This window comes from Schistocerca serialis, chromosome 1, assembly GCF_023864345.2.
Source record: "Schistocerca serialis cubense isolate TAMUIC-IGC-003099 chromosome 1, iqSchSeri2.2, whole genome shotgun sequence".
Classification (NCBI taxonomy): Eukaryota; Metazoa; Arthropoda; class Insecta; order Orthoptera; family Acrididae; genus Schistocerca; species Schistocerca serialis.
The window spans coordinates 809,524,877-809,542,547 of NC_064638.1; the positions used below are offsets into that span (position 1 = coordinate 809,524,877).

The 17,671-nt window shown below is 38.4% G+C and overlaps 1 protein-coding gene across 1 annotated transcript in view; it reads right to left on the reverse strand.

The window, feature by feature from the left end:
• Window positions 1-8,616: 8,616 nt before the first annotated feature.
• Window positions 8,617-17,671, reverse strand: part of LOC126484145 (cytosolic carboxypeptidase-like protein 5) — a 172,187-nt gene continuing 163,132 nt past the window's right edge. Inside the window, exons 10-11 of the mRNA XM_050107543.1 lie at window positions 12,807-13,001; window positions 8,617-12,195 (exon numbers count right to left, since the gene is read on the reverse strand). Of these exons, the coding sequence (XP_049963500.1) occupies window positions 10,894-12,195; window positions 12,807-13,001 (1,497 nt within the window). The 3' untranslated portion in view covers window positions 8,617-10,893. The remainder of the gene's footprint in view (window positions 12,196-12,806; window positions 13,002-17,671) is intronic.

Sequence of the window (17,671 nt, forward strand, 5' to 3'; positions counted from 1 at the left end):
CCATCATCTACGGACTCACCAGCTAAACTGAAACATTTCTGGAGTCACATTCTCTGCTTGTATCATTATTGCTAAAAGAAGGGTAGTTGTTGGGGTGTCCACTGGGGGATGGCTTGAGAAGCAGATCTGTACAGCAGTACTGTTAGGCACTTTTTTGGTGATGCGCCTTTAACTGCACAAAGTTTGAGACTTGATGAGGGACTGATGGCAATGAGCAAAGCAATCTGGCAGACAATGTTAAGTGAGTGTGCCATTAACATCGAGAAAGTTATAGTGTACTGCTTGAATATGGACAAATGGTATATATGTTTCTATGTATGACACACAATGCTGACATCAGTCGAGATATTTCTGATCCACCAATATGCCACGATCAAAGCTGCTCCTTTGCGGACTGGTTGGCTGTCTGAAGACACACAGGAAGCTCAGAATAAGGTTATCCAGTGTTATCAAAAAACATTTTACACACAAATATATCTGTGAGGAAATGATACATGATGTATTTCATCAGCTTCTGGCATCTTTGTATCAACTCATCTTGAGATTCCAGGAAATGACAACAGAAGAAGATAAACAGATGCCACAAGAGGTAAAAGATATCCTTTTCAAACCATCTTCCAGTAGGCACACCAGCAGTGACCCATCTGATAGTGATAATGATGCAAGCAAGGAATGTGAAAAATGTAAAATATCAAATAAAACTTTTCAATACAGGAACTGCAAATCCTAATTTGTTGTCAGTGATCTCAAAATACTTAATAAACAAAATTTGACTTGAATATGCTAAATTTGCAATTTTTGGTCAGCCATATTGGATCCACCATTTTGAATTTTGTAATTCTGACATCAGATTTGTAATAAGTGACCTCCCAAAATCTAAAAAGAACACAGTTTTTGTGCGGCTTTGTAGCCATTTATCTATTACACCCAGGTTTTGAAGAAATTCGCCCCCTGTGCGGCATGCCAGCCTCTCAGAAGCTGATCGCCATATTTTCAATGGGTGAGAGAGCTGGAGACTGTGTTTGTAAGGGCAACAGTCAAACACTCTCTGTATTAGGGTAGGTGAGGAGAGCATGGTCAACATGTGGTGTTGTATTATCTGTTTGATAGAGAATGTGACAACCCCTCAAACAAAGGTCACAGCTATCAGTCTTCATACTTCACAAATGTAATGGCTGTTATCCAAATTATCAGCTATGTAAACCACAAGTGACGGAGTTGTGCACCCAATGACACTCCATACCATCAGGCCAGCTGCTAGGGCTGGATGAGGATGACGAATGCAATTTGGCAATGTTCATTTCCCTCTCAATCTCCATTCACAGACACATCCATTGTTAATCCACATGCAGGGCCAGAACTCATCAAAAAGACAATGTGGCGCCACTCCTGCACCTGGAGCTGTCATTGGGTGCACCACTCTAAGTGCACCTTCCTTGACTGCTGGCCATAGGAAGTCACAACAGTGGCTCCCTGGTCACCATGCTGATAGTCTGTATTGCTAAGGATTATGGTCGGTGTGGATACTTGTGTTCCTGCAAACTAGCCCATTTTCTGACTGATAGGACATGGTTGTGTGATCCTGCATGGCTGAGTGAACGATATGTCTGTTCTCTTGGGTCCTGTTCAGATCCTGCATGATGCTGAGAATGGCCATTCTGAGCTCACAGATTCCATATTCGCATGGCAGTTGTGAGATTTTGAACAACCCGAGCAGCAATATCATGGAATCATAAACCTCAGTCTTGATAGTCCACAAACCTGCTGCTGCCGAGTTCCGATATGTGCTGGTAGATGTTTCTCTTTCTTATGCAAGGCATGAAATGATCATCTCACAAACACACTATATTCAAACTCTATTTCTGCATCTACACCTATATGACTACATCTGCAATTCACACTTACATGCCTGGCAGAATGTTCATTGAACCACCTTCATACTATTTCTCTACTGTTCCACTCTCGAACAAGGCACAGGAAACACAGATACTTAAATCCTACAGTCCGAGCTCTGATTTCCCATACTTTAAGATGATGATCACTTCTGGCTATGCATGTGAGCATTAACAATATGTTTTTTGTATTTGAAGGAGAAAGTTAGTCATTGAAATTTCATTAAAATACCTCGCCACAACAAAAAATAGCTTTCTTTTAATGATTGCCACCTCAACTGCTTACCATATCTGTTTCACTCCCTCCCCTATTCTGCAATAGTACAAAACGAGCTGCCTATCTTTGAACTTTTTCTATATTGTCTGCCAATAATATCTGGTAAGTATCCCAGACTGTGGAGCAATACTCCACAAGAGAACAGAAAAGAATAGTTTAGACAGTCTCTTTATACACTGTTGAATATTTTAGGGGTTCTGCCAATAAAATGCAATCTTTGGTTTCTTTCCCCACAACATTATCTGCACTATGTGATCAAAAGTATCCAGACACCAGGCTGAAAATTACTACAAGTTCTTGGCACCCTAAATGGGTAATGCTTGAATTCAGTATGGTGTAGGCCCACCCTTAACCTTGATGACAGCTTCCATTCTCAGAGGCTTATGTCCAATCAGGTGCTGGAAGGTTTCTTGGGGAATGGCAGTCCATACGGAGTGCTGCACTAGGAGAGGTATCGATGTCGGTCAGTGGGGCCTGGCACGAAGTCAGTGTTCCAAAACATCCCAAAGGTGTTCTATAGGATTCAGGTGAGGAATCTGTGCAGGTCAGTCCATTACAGGGATGTTATTGTCATGTAACCACTCCGCCACAGGCCAAGCATTATGAACAGGTGCTTGATTGTGTTGAAAGATGCTGAGGTCCACGCAAAACAACAAGGGGTGCAAGCCCCCACCCTGAAAAACACAAGCACACCATAACACCACCACCGCCGAATTTTACTGTTGGCACTACACAAGCTGGCAGATAATGTCTACCAGGCATTTACCATACCCACACTCTGCCATCAGATCGCCACATTGTGTACTGTGATTCATCACTCCACACAACGTTTTTCCACTGTTCAATCGTCCAATGTTTACACTCCTTACAATAAGCGAGGTGTCGTTCGGCATTTACTGGCGTGATGTGTGGCTTATGAGCAGCCACTCAACCCTGAAATCCAAGTTTTCTCACTTCCTGCCTAACTGTCATAGTACTTGCAGTGGATCCTGATGCAGTTTGGAATTCATTTGTGATGGTCTGGATAGATGTCTGCCTATTACACATTACGACCCTCTTTCAACAGTTGGCAGTCTCTGTTAGTCAACAGATGAGGTCGGCCTGTATGTTTTTGTGCTCTACGTGTTCCTTCACGTTTCCACTTCACTATCAAATCGGAAACAGAGGATCTAGGGATGTTTAGGAGTGTAGAAATGTCGCGTACAGACGTATGACACACGTGACACCCAATCACCTGATCACGTTCGAAGTCCGTGAGTTCCACGGAGCACCACATTCTGCACTCTCACGATGTCTAATGACTACTGAGGTCACTGATATGGAGTACCTAATATTGAAATGCACTTAATATGAAAATCATATGTTTTTGGGGGTGTCCAGATACTTTTGATCACATAGTGTATGTGACCATACCAATTTCAGTTGCTCATTTTGCAATCCACAGGTATTTAGTTGAACTGAAGCCTTTATATTTGTGTGATTTATTGTGTAACTGAAAATTAATTGATTCCTTTTAGTACTTATAAGGTTCACTTCACATTTTTCATTACTCAGAGTCAATTGCCACTTTTCACACCACACAAATACCTCGTCTAAATCATTTTGCAATTGGTTTTGATTTCTGATGACTTTACTAGATGATAAATGACATCACTATCTGCAAACAATCTAAGAGGACTGTTCAGATTGTCCCCTAAATCAATTACATAGATTACGAACAACAGAGAGCCTTCATTGAGGAATGCCTGATATAACTTACGTTTTACTCAATGACTTTCTGTCAGTTACTGCAGTTCTGGCAGGAAATCATGACTCTTGTCACAAAACTGAGACGACACTCCATAGGAACACAATTTGATTAAAAGTTACATCTGAGTAACGGCGTCAAATGCCTCCTGGGAGTCTAGAAATGTGGAATCAACTTGCGATCCCCTGTTGATAGCGCTCATTACTTCATGTGAATAAAGAGCTAGTTGTGTTTCACAAGAACAATATTTTCTTAAATCATGTTGACTACATGTCAGTAGATAATTTTCTTCAAGGTAATTCATTATATTTAAAACACCATGTATGTTTGAAACTCTTAGTGCAAATTGATGTCCATGATATGGGTTTGCAATTCAATGAATTGTTCCTATTTCATTTCTTGGTTATTGATGTGACTTGTGCAAATTTGCAGTCTTTAGATGTGGATATTTCATCAAATGTGCAGTTGAATGACAATTCTCCAAAGTACAAATGATTTCAGAAACCTGCTAAAATTACTGAGGTTGATGGAAATGACAACAAAAGAAACAGTTTGCATGGTCAGAGTAGAACAAGTGTTGTCAGGAAAGTTCCATGTGGAGAGGGAACTGCAGCAGGAAAATGTGATCTTTGCACTACTCTTTAACTTAGCACTACAGAAGGTAATTTGCCAAATGCTGACAAACCCAGGGGGAACAATATTTAACTGGCCAGCCCAAGTGGTGGCACACGCAGATGATATAGCATTAACTGCAAGGGAAGTTAGAGCTCTGAAGGATAATTATGCTGTATTCGAAGGAACAGTGCAAAAGTTAGGACTTGAAGTGAATACAGACATAACAAATATATGTTGACGGAAGATCCTTGTAGGGATAGAGAAGATGCTTTAGTAAGAAGGAACTGGAAATAATATAAATGAGTGGAAGCATTTAAATATCTGGGATAAATAATAATAGAAGATAACAGGACAACAGTAAAAATTCAAGGAAGGTCAGCAGGTGGAAACCAATGCTATTGTTCCTTGCAGATTATGTTCAAGTCTAGAACTGGCACGAATACAAAAATCAAAATATATCTGACAATATTAAGACCTATTGTAATGTATGTATTGGAAAGCTGGGTGATGAATACAAAAGAAGAAGGTTGGCAACTGGGAAAGTAAGATTTTGAGAAAGATATGTGGGGCACTAAGCGAGGAATAAAGCTGGAGAATAACATTTAATGCGGAACTACAAACACTTTTTGGACAGCTGAATACTGTAGTGAAAATCAAGCAAAGCAGAATAAGATGGGTTGATCATGTACAGAGAGTGTCAGAAACACTGAATGTCAGTAAAGTGTTTATGGGAAAGACAGAGGGAAGAAGGAGAAGAGGACGACAAGATGGCTTAAAGGTATGGAAGAGGACCTCAAAACAATGGGAATCAGGAAGTGGAGAAGGAAAGAAAAGGACAGAGAGGAATGAAAGGAGGTGCTGAAGGAGGCCAAGGTTCTACATGGTCTGTATTGCCTACTAGTAAATAATTTCTGGATGAGAAACCTTGTGTGTAATCTTTTCTTATTAACAGCATTTTAAGAGGACATTACTACTACCTACTTCATGTGGTATAATTTGCATATCCAAGCAAGTAGTACAATTTGTATCAATTTGATATTAGTTGTATATCACCATCAAGGTCTCACAATTTTAATGGCCAGTTCATTGGAGTCTGTAATTTTTCATTTTATATTGAAAAGGTACGGTCTGACAATTCTTGGTTTATGTTAGATGAGATCTTGTGCAATACATTTGCATCAGAGTACATAATTCCACCCTGAACTCTGGACATGGAGACACACCATACATAGAAATTATTTTTGTGTCTTATATTCTCATTATGCAGATCGTAGTTAAGCTGTAATTCATTTTTATTGTCAGAAACAAAAACCACTCAGGATAATGTACTGGGAAGTGAGTGTAAGAAAACCAAGATCAATTAGGCCTCTGTAAGATGTGCAGTTATCTACTTTACACTCATACCGAATAAATACTTTCTTTTCTTTAGTTGCATTGCACCAAAAGATATAATACATATACAAAAGGCACCAACACTCTTATCTTCAGGTCAACATACTGTGAGATACTTCTAAGAGCCAAACATGATATCTTGGAATGTTGTCACCCTGAAATAGTTTTGACTGAAACTTTTTCCCGTCATCACTGTATCCTGAGGAGTGAATATGGTTCCTCTAAGGCATATACCATTAACAAAGATTTTGTTATGGAGTACATACTGTCACACTGGAGAAGATATACTGGTCACCACTGAAGTCATAAGTCATATATAGAGTTCTTAAGTCCGATTACATGAAAAAAAAAAAAAGAGAGAGAGAGAGAGAGAAATGCCGTGTGGCTAGAGCCTCCTGTTGAGTAGACTGTTCGCCTGGTGCAAGTCTTTCGAGCTGAATCCACTTTGGCGACTCACATGTCGATGGGGATGAAATAATGATGATAAGGACAACCCAACACCCAGTCCCTGAGTAGAGAAAATCTCCAACCCAGCCAGGAATCGAACCCAGGCCCCTTTTCATGGCATTCCGTAGTGCTGACCACTCAGCTATGATGATGATAATAATAATTGTGATAGTGCAATGATGATACAACCTGTGCACACATCAGTAATGTCTTTTGGGAGATTAGTGTGGTTAGAATTTATAAAACATTACAGAAATTCCACTCAAATTTACACTACACAACCAAAAGTATCTTAAAATCCACTGCAGATTCATTCAAGATACCAACCATGCAACTAGTAGTCTGCAGCATGTCCTTTTGGAATTGTTTCAGCATTTAACCTTCAGGGAAAGGTTTTCACTAATAAGTGACACAATGAAAGGTGGATTTTTTTTTTTCATTGTTCCTGAGAAACATTTGTTGCCTGTTGCTGAGTTTTAGGGTGAATTTGCTTGATAGGCAAAAGACACTCTTCTACATCCCAAAGATGTATGGGGCTCATATCAGGTCTATGGGAAGTCCAGTCTAGCAAATCCATTTAATTTTCTTTTAATCATGGGGCAATGGTCCTTACTACAGGGGCAGGAGTGTTACTGCTTGATTCAGTTCTCTCACAGATATGTGGACAACATATTATTATCTAAAATGTTTTCATAAAAACGAGTCGATTTCGCCATTAATCAAAAGCATTGATCCCAGGAAAACAGCCTCCTCCAAATTATACTGTAATCACAACACAATTATCAATACCTATCATTGCACATCAACTAGATCCACAGGTGCCCAACACAGTGCCCCATGTCATCACTTCACAAAATTATTTTCCACTGCTTTACATACCAATTATGTAATTTATTGGTCCCATTCTCAGCAATGTCATGCATTTGTTCCTGACATTACTGGCATCCAAAAGCAGCATAACAATGAAAACTGAGTCCCACTGTCTGTTGCCAGATGTTGACAGTTTGTGGGATATGTGTGTGCACTAATGTATGCTCAAATATATTGCTTGATGTCATCCATAATTTGTACTCTGTGTGTGTGTGTGTGTGTGTGTGTGTGTGTGTGTGTTGTGTGTGTGTGTGAGAGAGAGAGAGAGAGAGAGAGAGAGAGAGAGAGAACTCCAGTCTGGGAGTATAGGCTGATATCTAGGCAATACACTTTATTTCCTTACTTTTACTCCCTCATGGGATTTGTGGTAGGTAATAAGGACTCATTCAAACATTCAGTAGCCACTAGATGGAAAGAACAGTTCATTGTTGGGTAACATTTCTCTAGCCATTGTACAGAAGGTTTGCACTATTATGCAGGTTCTGTTTTTAACAGGTTTCAAGTGTGACTGACAACTGTCCAATAAACCTCATATTTTAAAATCTAAGTTGACATGCTTCTCTGTAGTTTACTTCTTTTATCTTGTACAAAAGTTCTTAGCAGTGTTTGAGAGTGCTGCACTGTAATGCATTGTTTATGGCATTTTCTGTGTAAGTTTTTAAATAATCATCTTTTCTGGTTTTTAAATTTTCTTGTAGTTTCAGCTCTCTGAGACTGTTTCAGCGCTCTGAGACTGCAGGCGTGTGTGTGCAAGTAGTATTTGTGTGTGTGTGTGTGTGTGTGTGTGTGTGTGTGTGTGTGTGTGTGTGTGTGTGTGTGTCTACTGCTGACAAAGGCCTTAATGGCCAAAAGCTATGATTGTGTGAATCTTTTTATTGTGCCTATCACGACTCAGCATCTCCGCTGTATGGTGAGTAGCAACTTTCCTTCTCTGGTGTTGTTACTTATCAGCTTTCTGTTTTTTATGTAATGGCTCATTACATTACTGTGTAGCTATAGCTCACATTTTTTCCACGGAACCTGATAACTACATTAAATTAAGAGAACATATAGTTACTTTAGCTTTATTTACTGATGCACATCATGAATCACACTAATGTCTGAAATGCACAAAATAATTAATCAAAATAAAATGAATCTTGTCTTCTTTTTATAAGATTTCAGTCCACTATCTCTCTCTTTCTCTCTCCCCTCTCTCTCTCTCTCTCTCTCTCTCTCTCTCTCTCTCTCACACACACACACACACACACACACACACACACACACAGTAGTTTCTTATACAAATGGACTTTAGGAAAAATGGTAAGTTTGATAAGGAGATAAAAATGAATTTATGTGTGACTGCTATTATTTTCAACAATATATTCACTCAGTAATGGGAAAAGGAAACAGTCAAGTTTTGAAATTGTGTGAAAACTGACATAATATATGTGTACAAATGTCAACAATTTATTTACATAGGATATTTTAATACCAAGTGGATTTCTGTGAATGCTTTGTTTCTAACAAATATTATTTAAGCAATAGCTTTACAAAATAGCCAGTTTAAATTTCTGGGTTTTAGTACATAACCATAAATATTTTTATATGAAGGAGAACTCATTAATTTAAAAATTTACAAATGGAAACAAAATATCTTTTCTGCTTTTGTAACAAGACATAATGCAATGATAACTGAAAGTGGAGAATTCTGCTGCACATGAGGGTTCAGAGTTGTATTTTGACAGTTACTGGAGAATACTGATTTGGGTGATTTTAATGTGTATACCATTCACATTTCAGTTTAAGAAGTGGTAAGGTGATTATTAAATTACAGGGACATCAGTGGCTGACAACTCAAAATTAATATTTATAGTACATCAGCTACATAAAGAGTACTCTGACAAATAAGCAGAACATAATCTGACAAAAAGTGAGGAAAATTTAACGATATTGTGGAAAACACTCTCTTATTGCCTGTTACAATCTCACATTAGATCTGGAAATATTCATTAAGTGTTTTCAACAGTGTTGTATAACTATTTTTCCATGATATCTGAATTGTCAAACTGATGGTAGATCCATTTCAGGACTAGAAGAGTACTCTAATAACAATTTATTTAATATGTGAATGTGTGTGTGTACACACGTGTGCGGTTATACACATGCCCTATTTGGTCTGTAATGTTATAGATAATTTGGAATCTGCACACATGGGTCAGGAAGTCAGGGCAGACGTCGCCAAAATATATGTAATTATGTTTAATTGTTGTCTAACATGAAGGTACCTATGGCATGTGACTAATACAGCACATTCATAAAAAGAAAAACAAAATAAGTACATTTTTAATTAAGAATATAGTTGTGAGAGCACGTGTCACACTGAAAAATCAAGTAATTTCTGTTTTATAATATTCATGTGTGCTCAGCACATTTTAAGTTTAATATGCTTCAATATTACAAACCAACAAAACATGATGTGTTTTGTTTTTATAAAAGCAAAGATTCATTCACATAATTATTTTTCCTCTACATACTTGCATACTTGTAAAAGATGAGTAAAGAAGCTTGTGAACAGCACGCACGCTTGCGCGCGTGCGCGCACGCACGCACGCAAGTGCACACACACACACACACACACACACACACACACACACACACACACAGGCAGAAAAGGCAGACAATATAATTAATTCATTTACTTTTATCTGAAAAAAAAACATCTAGTGCTCATATGGTGCAACAATAAACCACCAAGTACAAATTTTTCACAACACAAGTCTTACTTTTCCACAAGCAATTAATTGTGTGGAAAAAGATTATGTTTGAAAGGTACCAATGCATGAAACATTTCCCTGAAAATGTTTCAGTCTTAAAGCCTATCTAAATTTAATTTTATGGGGCACAACAACACTATATTTTTATTTTAGTAGATATATCATTTAAGTACCAAGGGGCATTCAGATCTCTAAATCAATGATCTATTAACACTGAAGTACAAAAAATCTGGTAAAACCTCAAAAATTCATTTTGTTGCACATTTACTATACACACTGAGGCAGTAAACACATTAGTTGCAGCACTCAGAACACTATGTTTTCTACAACAATTACATTGCAACAACATGAACAAACCAGCACATAGTTTAAAATAATTTATATTAACAATGATCAGTAACAAGGAATGGTGCATACAGGAAACAGAAAGACAGTGGCAGCACTTGTACACAGAAGATAGAAACTATCTCTTGTTCTCTGTAAACACACAAGTATTTTTACAGATAAAATTCAGTACCAGTGTCATACAAACTAATTAATGCTTCATATTAATCTTCACAGAAGAATTGGTATAATTGTATAATACAATAAAGTATTCTCACAAGAACAAATAATTACCCCCATAGAGAAGTAATGCATTTGTGGTATGAAGTTACCACCTCAACAATGTAATTTTGCAAGTGAAAAAAATCAAACCCTGTAGTCCTGAAGTATTGTGGCTGTATATACATGACTTCTCCACAAAGATAAACATATACATTCATTAAGGCTAAGAATAAAATGTATAATATATTTATGAAGATTTATCAATATATTCCAGTATAAACATAATATTTTCAACATATTTCATACATTTATCACAGGCTACTCAAGTAAAGTATAGTTTTTTTTTTTTTCTTAAAGCTTGTTAGATTTACTTTTTTTCCTTTTTTTGTCTATTGCTAGTTCTCCACTAAATGACTTTTTCAGCTTAGCAGCAACAGTAGTGAGACTTTTAACTGAGACTTTTACTCGTTTCTTTGTCACATCAGTATTCAGTTTTTTCCCAAATGATGGTGACTTCTTCAGTACTTTAACGGGTGAGAGGTGTGTAGTTTTACTTTTAGCCTGCTTATCAAGCCTAGTGCTATATTTATCTTTACTTGTTCCAGTGACATTATCACCTTCATGTTTGCAGCTATGAACCACAGTATTTGCTAGTTTTGTGAGTGGTTTCTGTTTCCTAGCCTGAGACAAGTGACAGCAGCTATCATCAGTATCTTCCTTCAGTAAGGAATTACAGTGCAACTTATCTCTGTTACATTCAGAATAATTAACATCTTTTGAAAATTTTGGTATTTCATCCAGAGTATTAAAACCTCTTAACATACTTATATCTGTATCAGCATTTAATGACAAAGCACCTTTGCAGCTTAAATTTCCATTAGACACTGATTCATTATCAACTTGTGAAGCAGCATGGAAAATTGAATGATCACCCTTTACAGGAGATATTTTTAGACGTTTTGATCCTTGTTTCACTATGTGCTGATCACATAGTGCCTTGTGATCATCCTTAATAATTTTTATCCTGTTGGGTGTTACTATTCTCCCTACTGTAATGCCACTTCCACGAGATACCTGCTTCAACAATACCTTATCCTTTTGGATATCTGCACCTTGAAATCCAAATCGATTTTCGTGAGAGTTTTTTGAGCTTGGCACTCTTGTTTTGGAAGAATGACTGTATGAGGTAGAAACATTCTGTTCACTTCTCTTGCCATTTCCAACATTACCAAGTATTCTTCCATTAACCATATTTTTCCCATTCTTTGAGTTCGCAGCAACTGTAGCAACAGATACACATTTAGTTTTAACACTAAGTATCTGCTTAAAAACACATGTTCCTGCAGCACCTGGAGTACCTCTGACTCTCTTTGTTCCTGTTAAATGACATCGCTGTAGAGAACATGGGCTTGCAGGGGTTCTGGATGATTGGAAACTGCGACCAGTCCTCACATCTGACACAGTACGAGATGTGCCTACAGGGAAACCTGAAACATTTTCTTTCCTCTCTTCTGCAATGCCTTGAGGGCAGTTACCATTCAGCTTGCTGGTAGCTTTTGCTGGGAGGGGAGCCAGTCTTCGGACACGTGGAATGCTCTTGAGGGCAGTATCACTACTGGATGGCCGCAGTGGTGATCTGCTGGCTGCAGCAACCTGGCAAAGACTCTCTCACTTCAATCCTCAGCAAAAATGCAGTCATTAGTTCTATTTATATTGACTGGCATGCTTTACAGAGCCTGGGAGAGGCAGACTGCTTATAAAACAGGAACTCTTAAACATGCATGGATGGAGAACTAAATGCATACACAATAGGCGTATGAAATGATGTATTTGTCAAAAAACCGTACAATTTAGAAAGAGAACTGTTTCATATCATATACCAGTTGAACACAATGATTTAAAAACTAAAAAAAAATGCCCAAGTAAATAACAGAATTACAAAAATAACACTCTAATATAAAAAATATTTTAAAAATCTTGCATGGTCCCTTATATTAAAGGCGTAGTATTACGTACGGTCCTCGAAAGACTAAAGTTAAATGGGACAAATCTCAGTCTCACAATTTTAACTATTATATATACATTTTAAAAATAATTTTTTTATCACATTCTACATAAACATGCTTCAAATGCAGACATCACTGAAACAATTTGTAGTGCGAGTAATGATATAGGAATTTATAATTCTTCAGTCAAAATGAAAACTAACATATACAGCACTCCTTGATATTTATGTCATCCAAGAGCGTAACTTGTTCGCCTACCTGTGAGATGGGCTGTGAGTTACGTGCTTGCCTCTGAGCTCTTGACATTTTGTGTCCATGTGCTTGCTCTGGAATACAATGAGCACGCAGCCAGTCCCTTATCCCAGTTAGAGAACGGAACTCAGAATTGGGTATGCGACTCCATGGGTTCTGTCCTGAAAGGTCCAATATTGACACGCCAAGAGCTCTTCCAACCTATGGAGCAGATAACAAATTAGAGAACACAAAAGATTTTTTTACATAACTGTCACTGTAACTAAAAATCAGCTTTTGTTAGGTATGTACATATATACTCTGCAGGCCATTGTATAGTCCATGGTGGAAGGTACCTCATATAAGTAGGGAATTGGAATTCATAAGTGAAACAATTACAAAATTATTATTGATAAGGAAGATAAGGGTTTAATATATCATCGATGATGAGGTCATTAGACATGGAGCATAAGTTGGATTGAGAAAAGATGGGAAAGGAAACTGGTCATGCGCTTCCAAAGGAACTAACCTGGCAGCTGCCTTAAGGGATCTAGGGAAATCATAGAAAAGCTAAATTTGGATAGCCAGATGAAGATCTGAACTGCCTCCCTCCTGAATATGAATGTCAGTGTGTTACAATCCATCAAGTTTTATGTTTGTCTGCTGATGATGACAGATATCCCATTAGGCATATGTCTGTAATAATTTCAGATACCTCTACAACTTGGAACAAGCTGCTACAGTCACAGCAACTGTTCAAAGTTACAGCCCCAGATTATAAATAGACACAACAGTGTCATACAAAGTTCTGTTGTACACATTGAAACAGCCAATTTGTTTAGCATGTGCAATCAAAAATACACTACAATAGCATTCTTGACAAACTGACTCTAGGAATAGTATATCAAGGAAAATAATCAATGTTTGATTATTTGGTACTTTCCCTTCAATCCATCTGCCAGAAGAAGGAGCAATTGGTTCTGAAAACTTACACATTTTCATATCCTTTTAATGTGTTTTTTCCTGCACTGCTTGATGAGCTGACTTTAGGAGTAGGATTCATTAATACTACACAAAATCTGAATATGGCACTGACTGATTAGGAAAAACACAATCCAGATGAAGATCACAGCAACCAAAACAGTGGTCTATAAAATATGACGAAACGGTCACATACTCGGAAAAGTTTTATCAGAAAAGAAACATCTATTTCTCTAATAAAGACAAAGTCAGTGCAGTTGTACCTAGCAGATTCTCTTCAGTCTCAACAGATGTTTTGTACACAATATTTTCTTCATGTGAACCCACAAGAAGAAATCAGGTGAATAAGGTGGCCAAAAACCATGACCATCTCTTTCTACATCTACTTCTCACACAGTTGTTGATGGGCAATATTTGCAAAGTGAGCCAGGGAATGAATGCTTGTAAGACACACACACACACACACACACACACACACACACACACACACACACACACAGACACGGTGCCTCTAGTACACACACACAGACACGGTGCCTCTAGTATCAGTGGGTGTGCTGTCCGTATGTAGAATGGGGAAGGTATGCGATCTAGTTGTGTTTGACCGAGGGCAGATTGTGATGATCCGGCATCTCGGTACGAGCATTTCAGAAGTTGCATAACTTGTCAGGTGTCCGAGGAAAGCTGTAGTGAGTGTCTTCAACATGTGATGAAACCAAGGTGAAACCATGTCAAGAAGTTGTGGGATTGGGCGACCACACCTCATTACAGAATGTCGGATGCTGTAGGCAGGGCAGACTGGTAAAATAGAACAGGCAGTGAACTAAGGGCATAACTAACATCAGACTTTAATGCTGGGCAGAGTACAAGTGTGTCTGAAAACACAGTGCACCGTACGCTCCTAACAATGGGCTTCCGCAGCTGATAGCCCATGCATGTGTCAATGTTAACACCACAACATCGGCACCAATGGCTGAAATGGACACATGACCTTCAGCACTGGACATTGGAACAGTGGCAGAGCATCGTGTGATCTGATGAATCATGATACCTTCTTCATCACGCTGATGAGGGCGGTGCAAATCGATCATCTTCTAAGGAAACAACTCCTTGACAGCTGTACTGCAGGACGGAGACAGGCTGGCGGCAACTCCTTATGCTCTGGGAAACATTCACATGGGCATCCCTGGATCCAATGGTGCTTGTGCAAGGCAGCATTATAGCCAAGGACTATCATACACTGGTTCCAGCCCACATACACCACTTCATGACAATCATGTTTCCCAATGGCATTGGAATTTTTCAACAAGATAATGCTCCATGTCACAAGTCCAGGACTGTGATGGAGCAGTTTGAGGAACACAGTGGCGAATTATGACTGATGTGCTGGCCACACAATTCACTAGATCTGAATCCGATCAAACACATCTGTGATGTGATTGAACGTTACGTCAGAGCTCATCGCCCCCCTCCCCTGAATTTATGGGAATTAGCTGACTTGTGTGTGCAGATGTGGTGCCAACACCCTCTGGTGACCTACCAAGGCCTCTATGCTTCCATGCCATGATGCATTGCCACTGTTATCCATGCCAAAGGTGGACATACTAGCTATTAGTAGGTGGTCATAATGTTCTGCTTGATCAGTGTATATACAGTCAACTTTTTTTAATTTTCTTAGTTGTAGCCACTTTTTTGTTGTTACATGTTTGCTTCATTCTGTTTGTTTTTGTTTTGTTTTCAGATTTCCAACTTGGGTCTACAATTATTTTTTATTGTCAGATATTGTTTTCCCGTGGCCAAATGAAATGCTCAAAATCTCTACCATTAACTATAACACAAGCTTCTAAACGCCGCATTGTGGGTTGTCTTATACGCTCCCATATTCCAGGTGTTTGCTGTACCTGCTGAAATCCTTCTTAAATATGCTAGTGACAAATTTTAACATTCACAATAGGTCTTGAATGCACTATGTACCTTAATTTTTCCCAAAACTGATTAGTGATGGCCAAGCTGTTGCCACCCCATGACCTATCCATTTGTTTGGGAAATGCTGATTTAAAATTGTTCTTGCTTGTAGAGCAAAATGAAGAGGTGTCCTGCCATGCACAGAACACATGTTCTGATGTAAGTGTAGTGGAACTTCTTCCAACAAAATATGTAAATGTTCTACTAAAAAAGCACTGCATGATGCTCCACTCATTGTTCCATGCAAAATGAAAGCTGCAATAAATCTGTCTCCAATCATGCCTGCCCATACATTAACACTAAACTGATGCTGATGTCTTGTGAATGGGATTATAGACAAAAAGTGTTGGCCCTGAGCACACATCCTCAGTAACCAAATAGAGAAAAAGCTTTTCTGGACTGAAAACCTGATTCCGTAAGATCATGCACTCTCTGAAGCTGATGTGTATAAAAGAGTTGAGCTCACAACACTTTCCGCACTGTAACACGATTCCTTTCTCAGTTTCTGCTGTTTCTCTGGCACTGCTACAATTTTTGTCCTCAATGCATGAAATGCTCGATTTTTACATCAGGGGTTCTAAGACTGGTCTTCCACAATGACATAACCTTCTTGCAAAAGAGCCTGTCTCCATAAAATGTTCAAGTGGTCTTTGAAAGGTGTTATTCTTCAGTAAATGTCTACTACAAAATCTATCAGCATACAAATATCTGGCCTCAAACACATTGCAATTCTGCAAATCCATACATCAGGTGCTTGTCCACCATATGTAGATTAGAACACATTTTAGAGACAAATGTACAGTACGCACTAGTTCAATAAGAATAAAGCCGAGCACATGTCACCCCCCCCCCCCCCCCCCCCTCAGTGGAAGGCAGACACAATAAGTCACACTCCAGCTGAGATCGCTAACACATGTTTGTTTGGTGGTGCCCATCTCAGAAACAGCCAATATGATTATTGGTGGAGGAAGAATGTTCAGTACACGCCAGACACCAATCCAATATGAACTGTAGAGTAAGCTTCCATTATTGATTGTGTTCTCAATATTAAAATGCATTGCAAATTTACTAGTACCATGGCAGCTAAGATAAACATAAGAAGGCTTTGACTTGACAATTACCAAAATAAACAAACATCTGAAAAGAAAACATTCCTTTAGAACCAAGCTGGAAAATTGAAAGAAAAAGACAGAAATGAAGCAAAATGCAACAACAAAAAAGGGGGTGAATGGTTTGCCTGGGTGCTCCACAATCACATTTTGAAGATGGAGCCTTACCCCCTTCTTCTTCTTCTGTTGCTTATCCATGAACAGATGTTGATGACCACATGTTGCATCTTTCTTCTGTGAACCGCAGTATATAATAGCTGGTCTACACTTAATAGTCCTGTCCACTGCGTTATATTGCCCAACCAAGATGTTCTTCTTTGCCCTTGTCTTCTTTTTCCTTCAATCTTCCCTTCTATTATAAACTGCAGAAGCATATATTTGGTGTTCCACACTATATGTCCTAGGTATGCAGTTTTTGTTCTTTTAAGCATGTCAACGTTTCTCACTGCTTGTTCATTTGTTCCAGTACTTCGGTGTTGGTTATTCTTCCAGTCCACGGTATTTTAAGCATTCTGTGATACATCCACATTTCAAAGGCCTCTAACTTCTTCATTGTTGTCATATTTAGTGTCCATCCTTCAGTGCCATGTAGAAGCACAGACCAGATGTAGCATTTTACAAACCAGACTCTAAGGTTTAGGTCTAGGTCTGTGCTTGTAAGAATATTTCTAAATTTTATGAAGAAATTTCAGGTGTTCTCTATGTAACATTTTATTTCCAAGTCTGTTTGCCAGTCTTCACAAAGCCAGGTTTCGAGGTATTTAAACTTGTTAACTCTTTGATTTACAGACCCTTGAAACTGTAGATTTGTATCTTTAAATGAGTCGGACTCTTGTG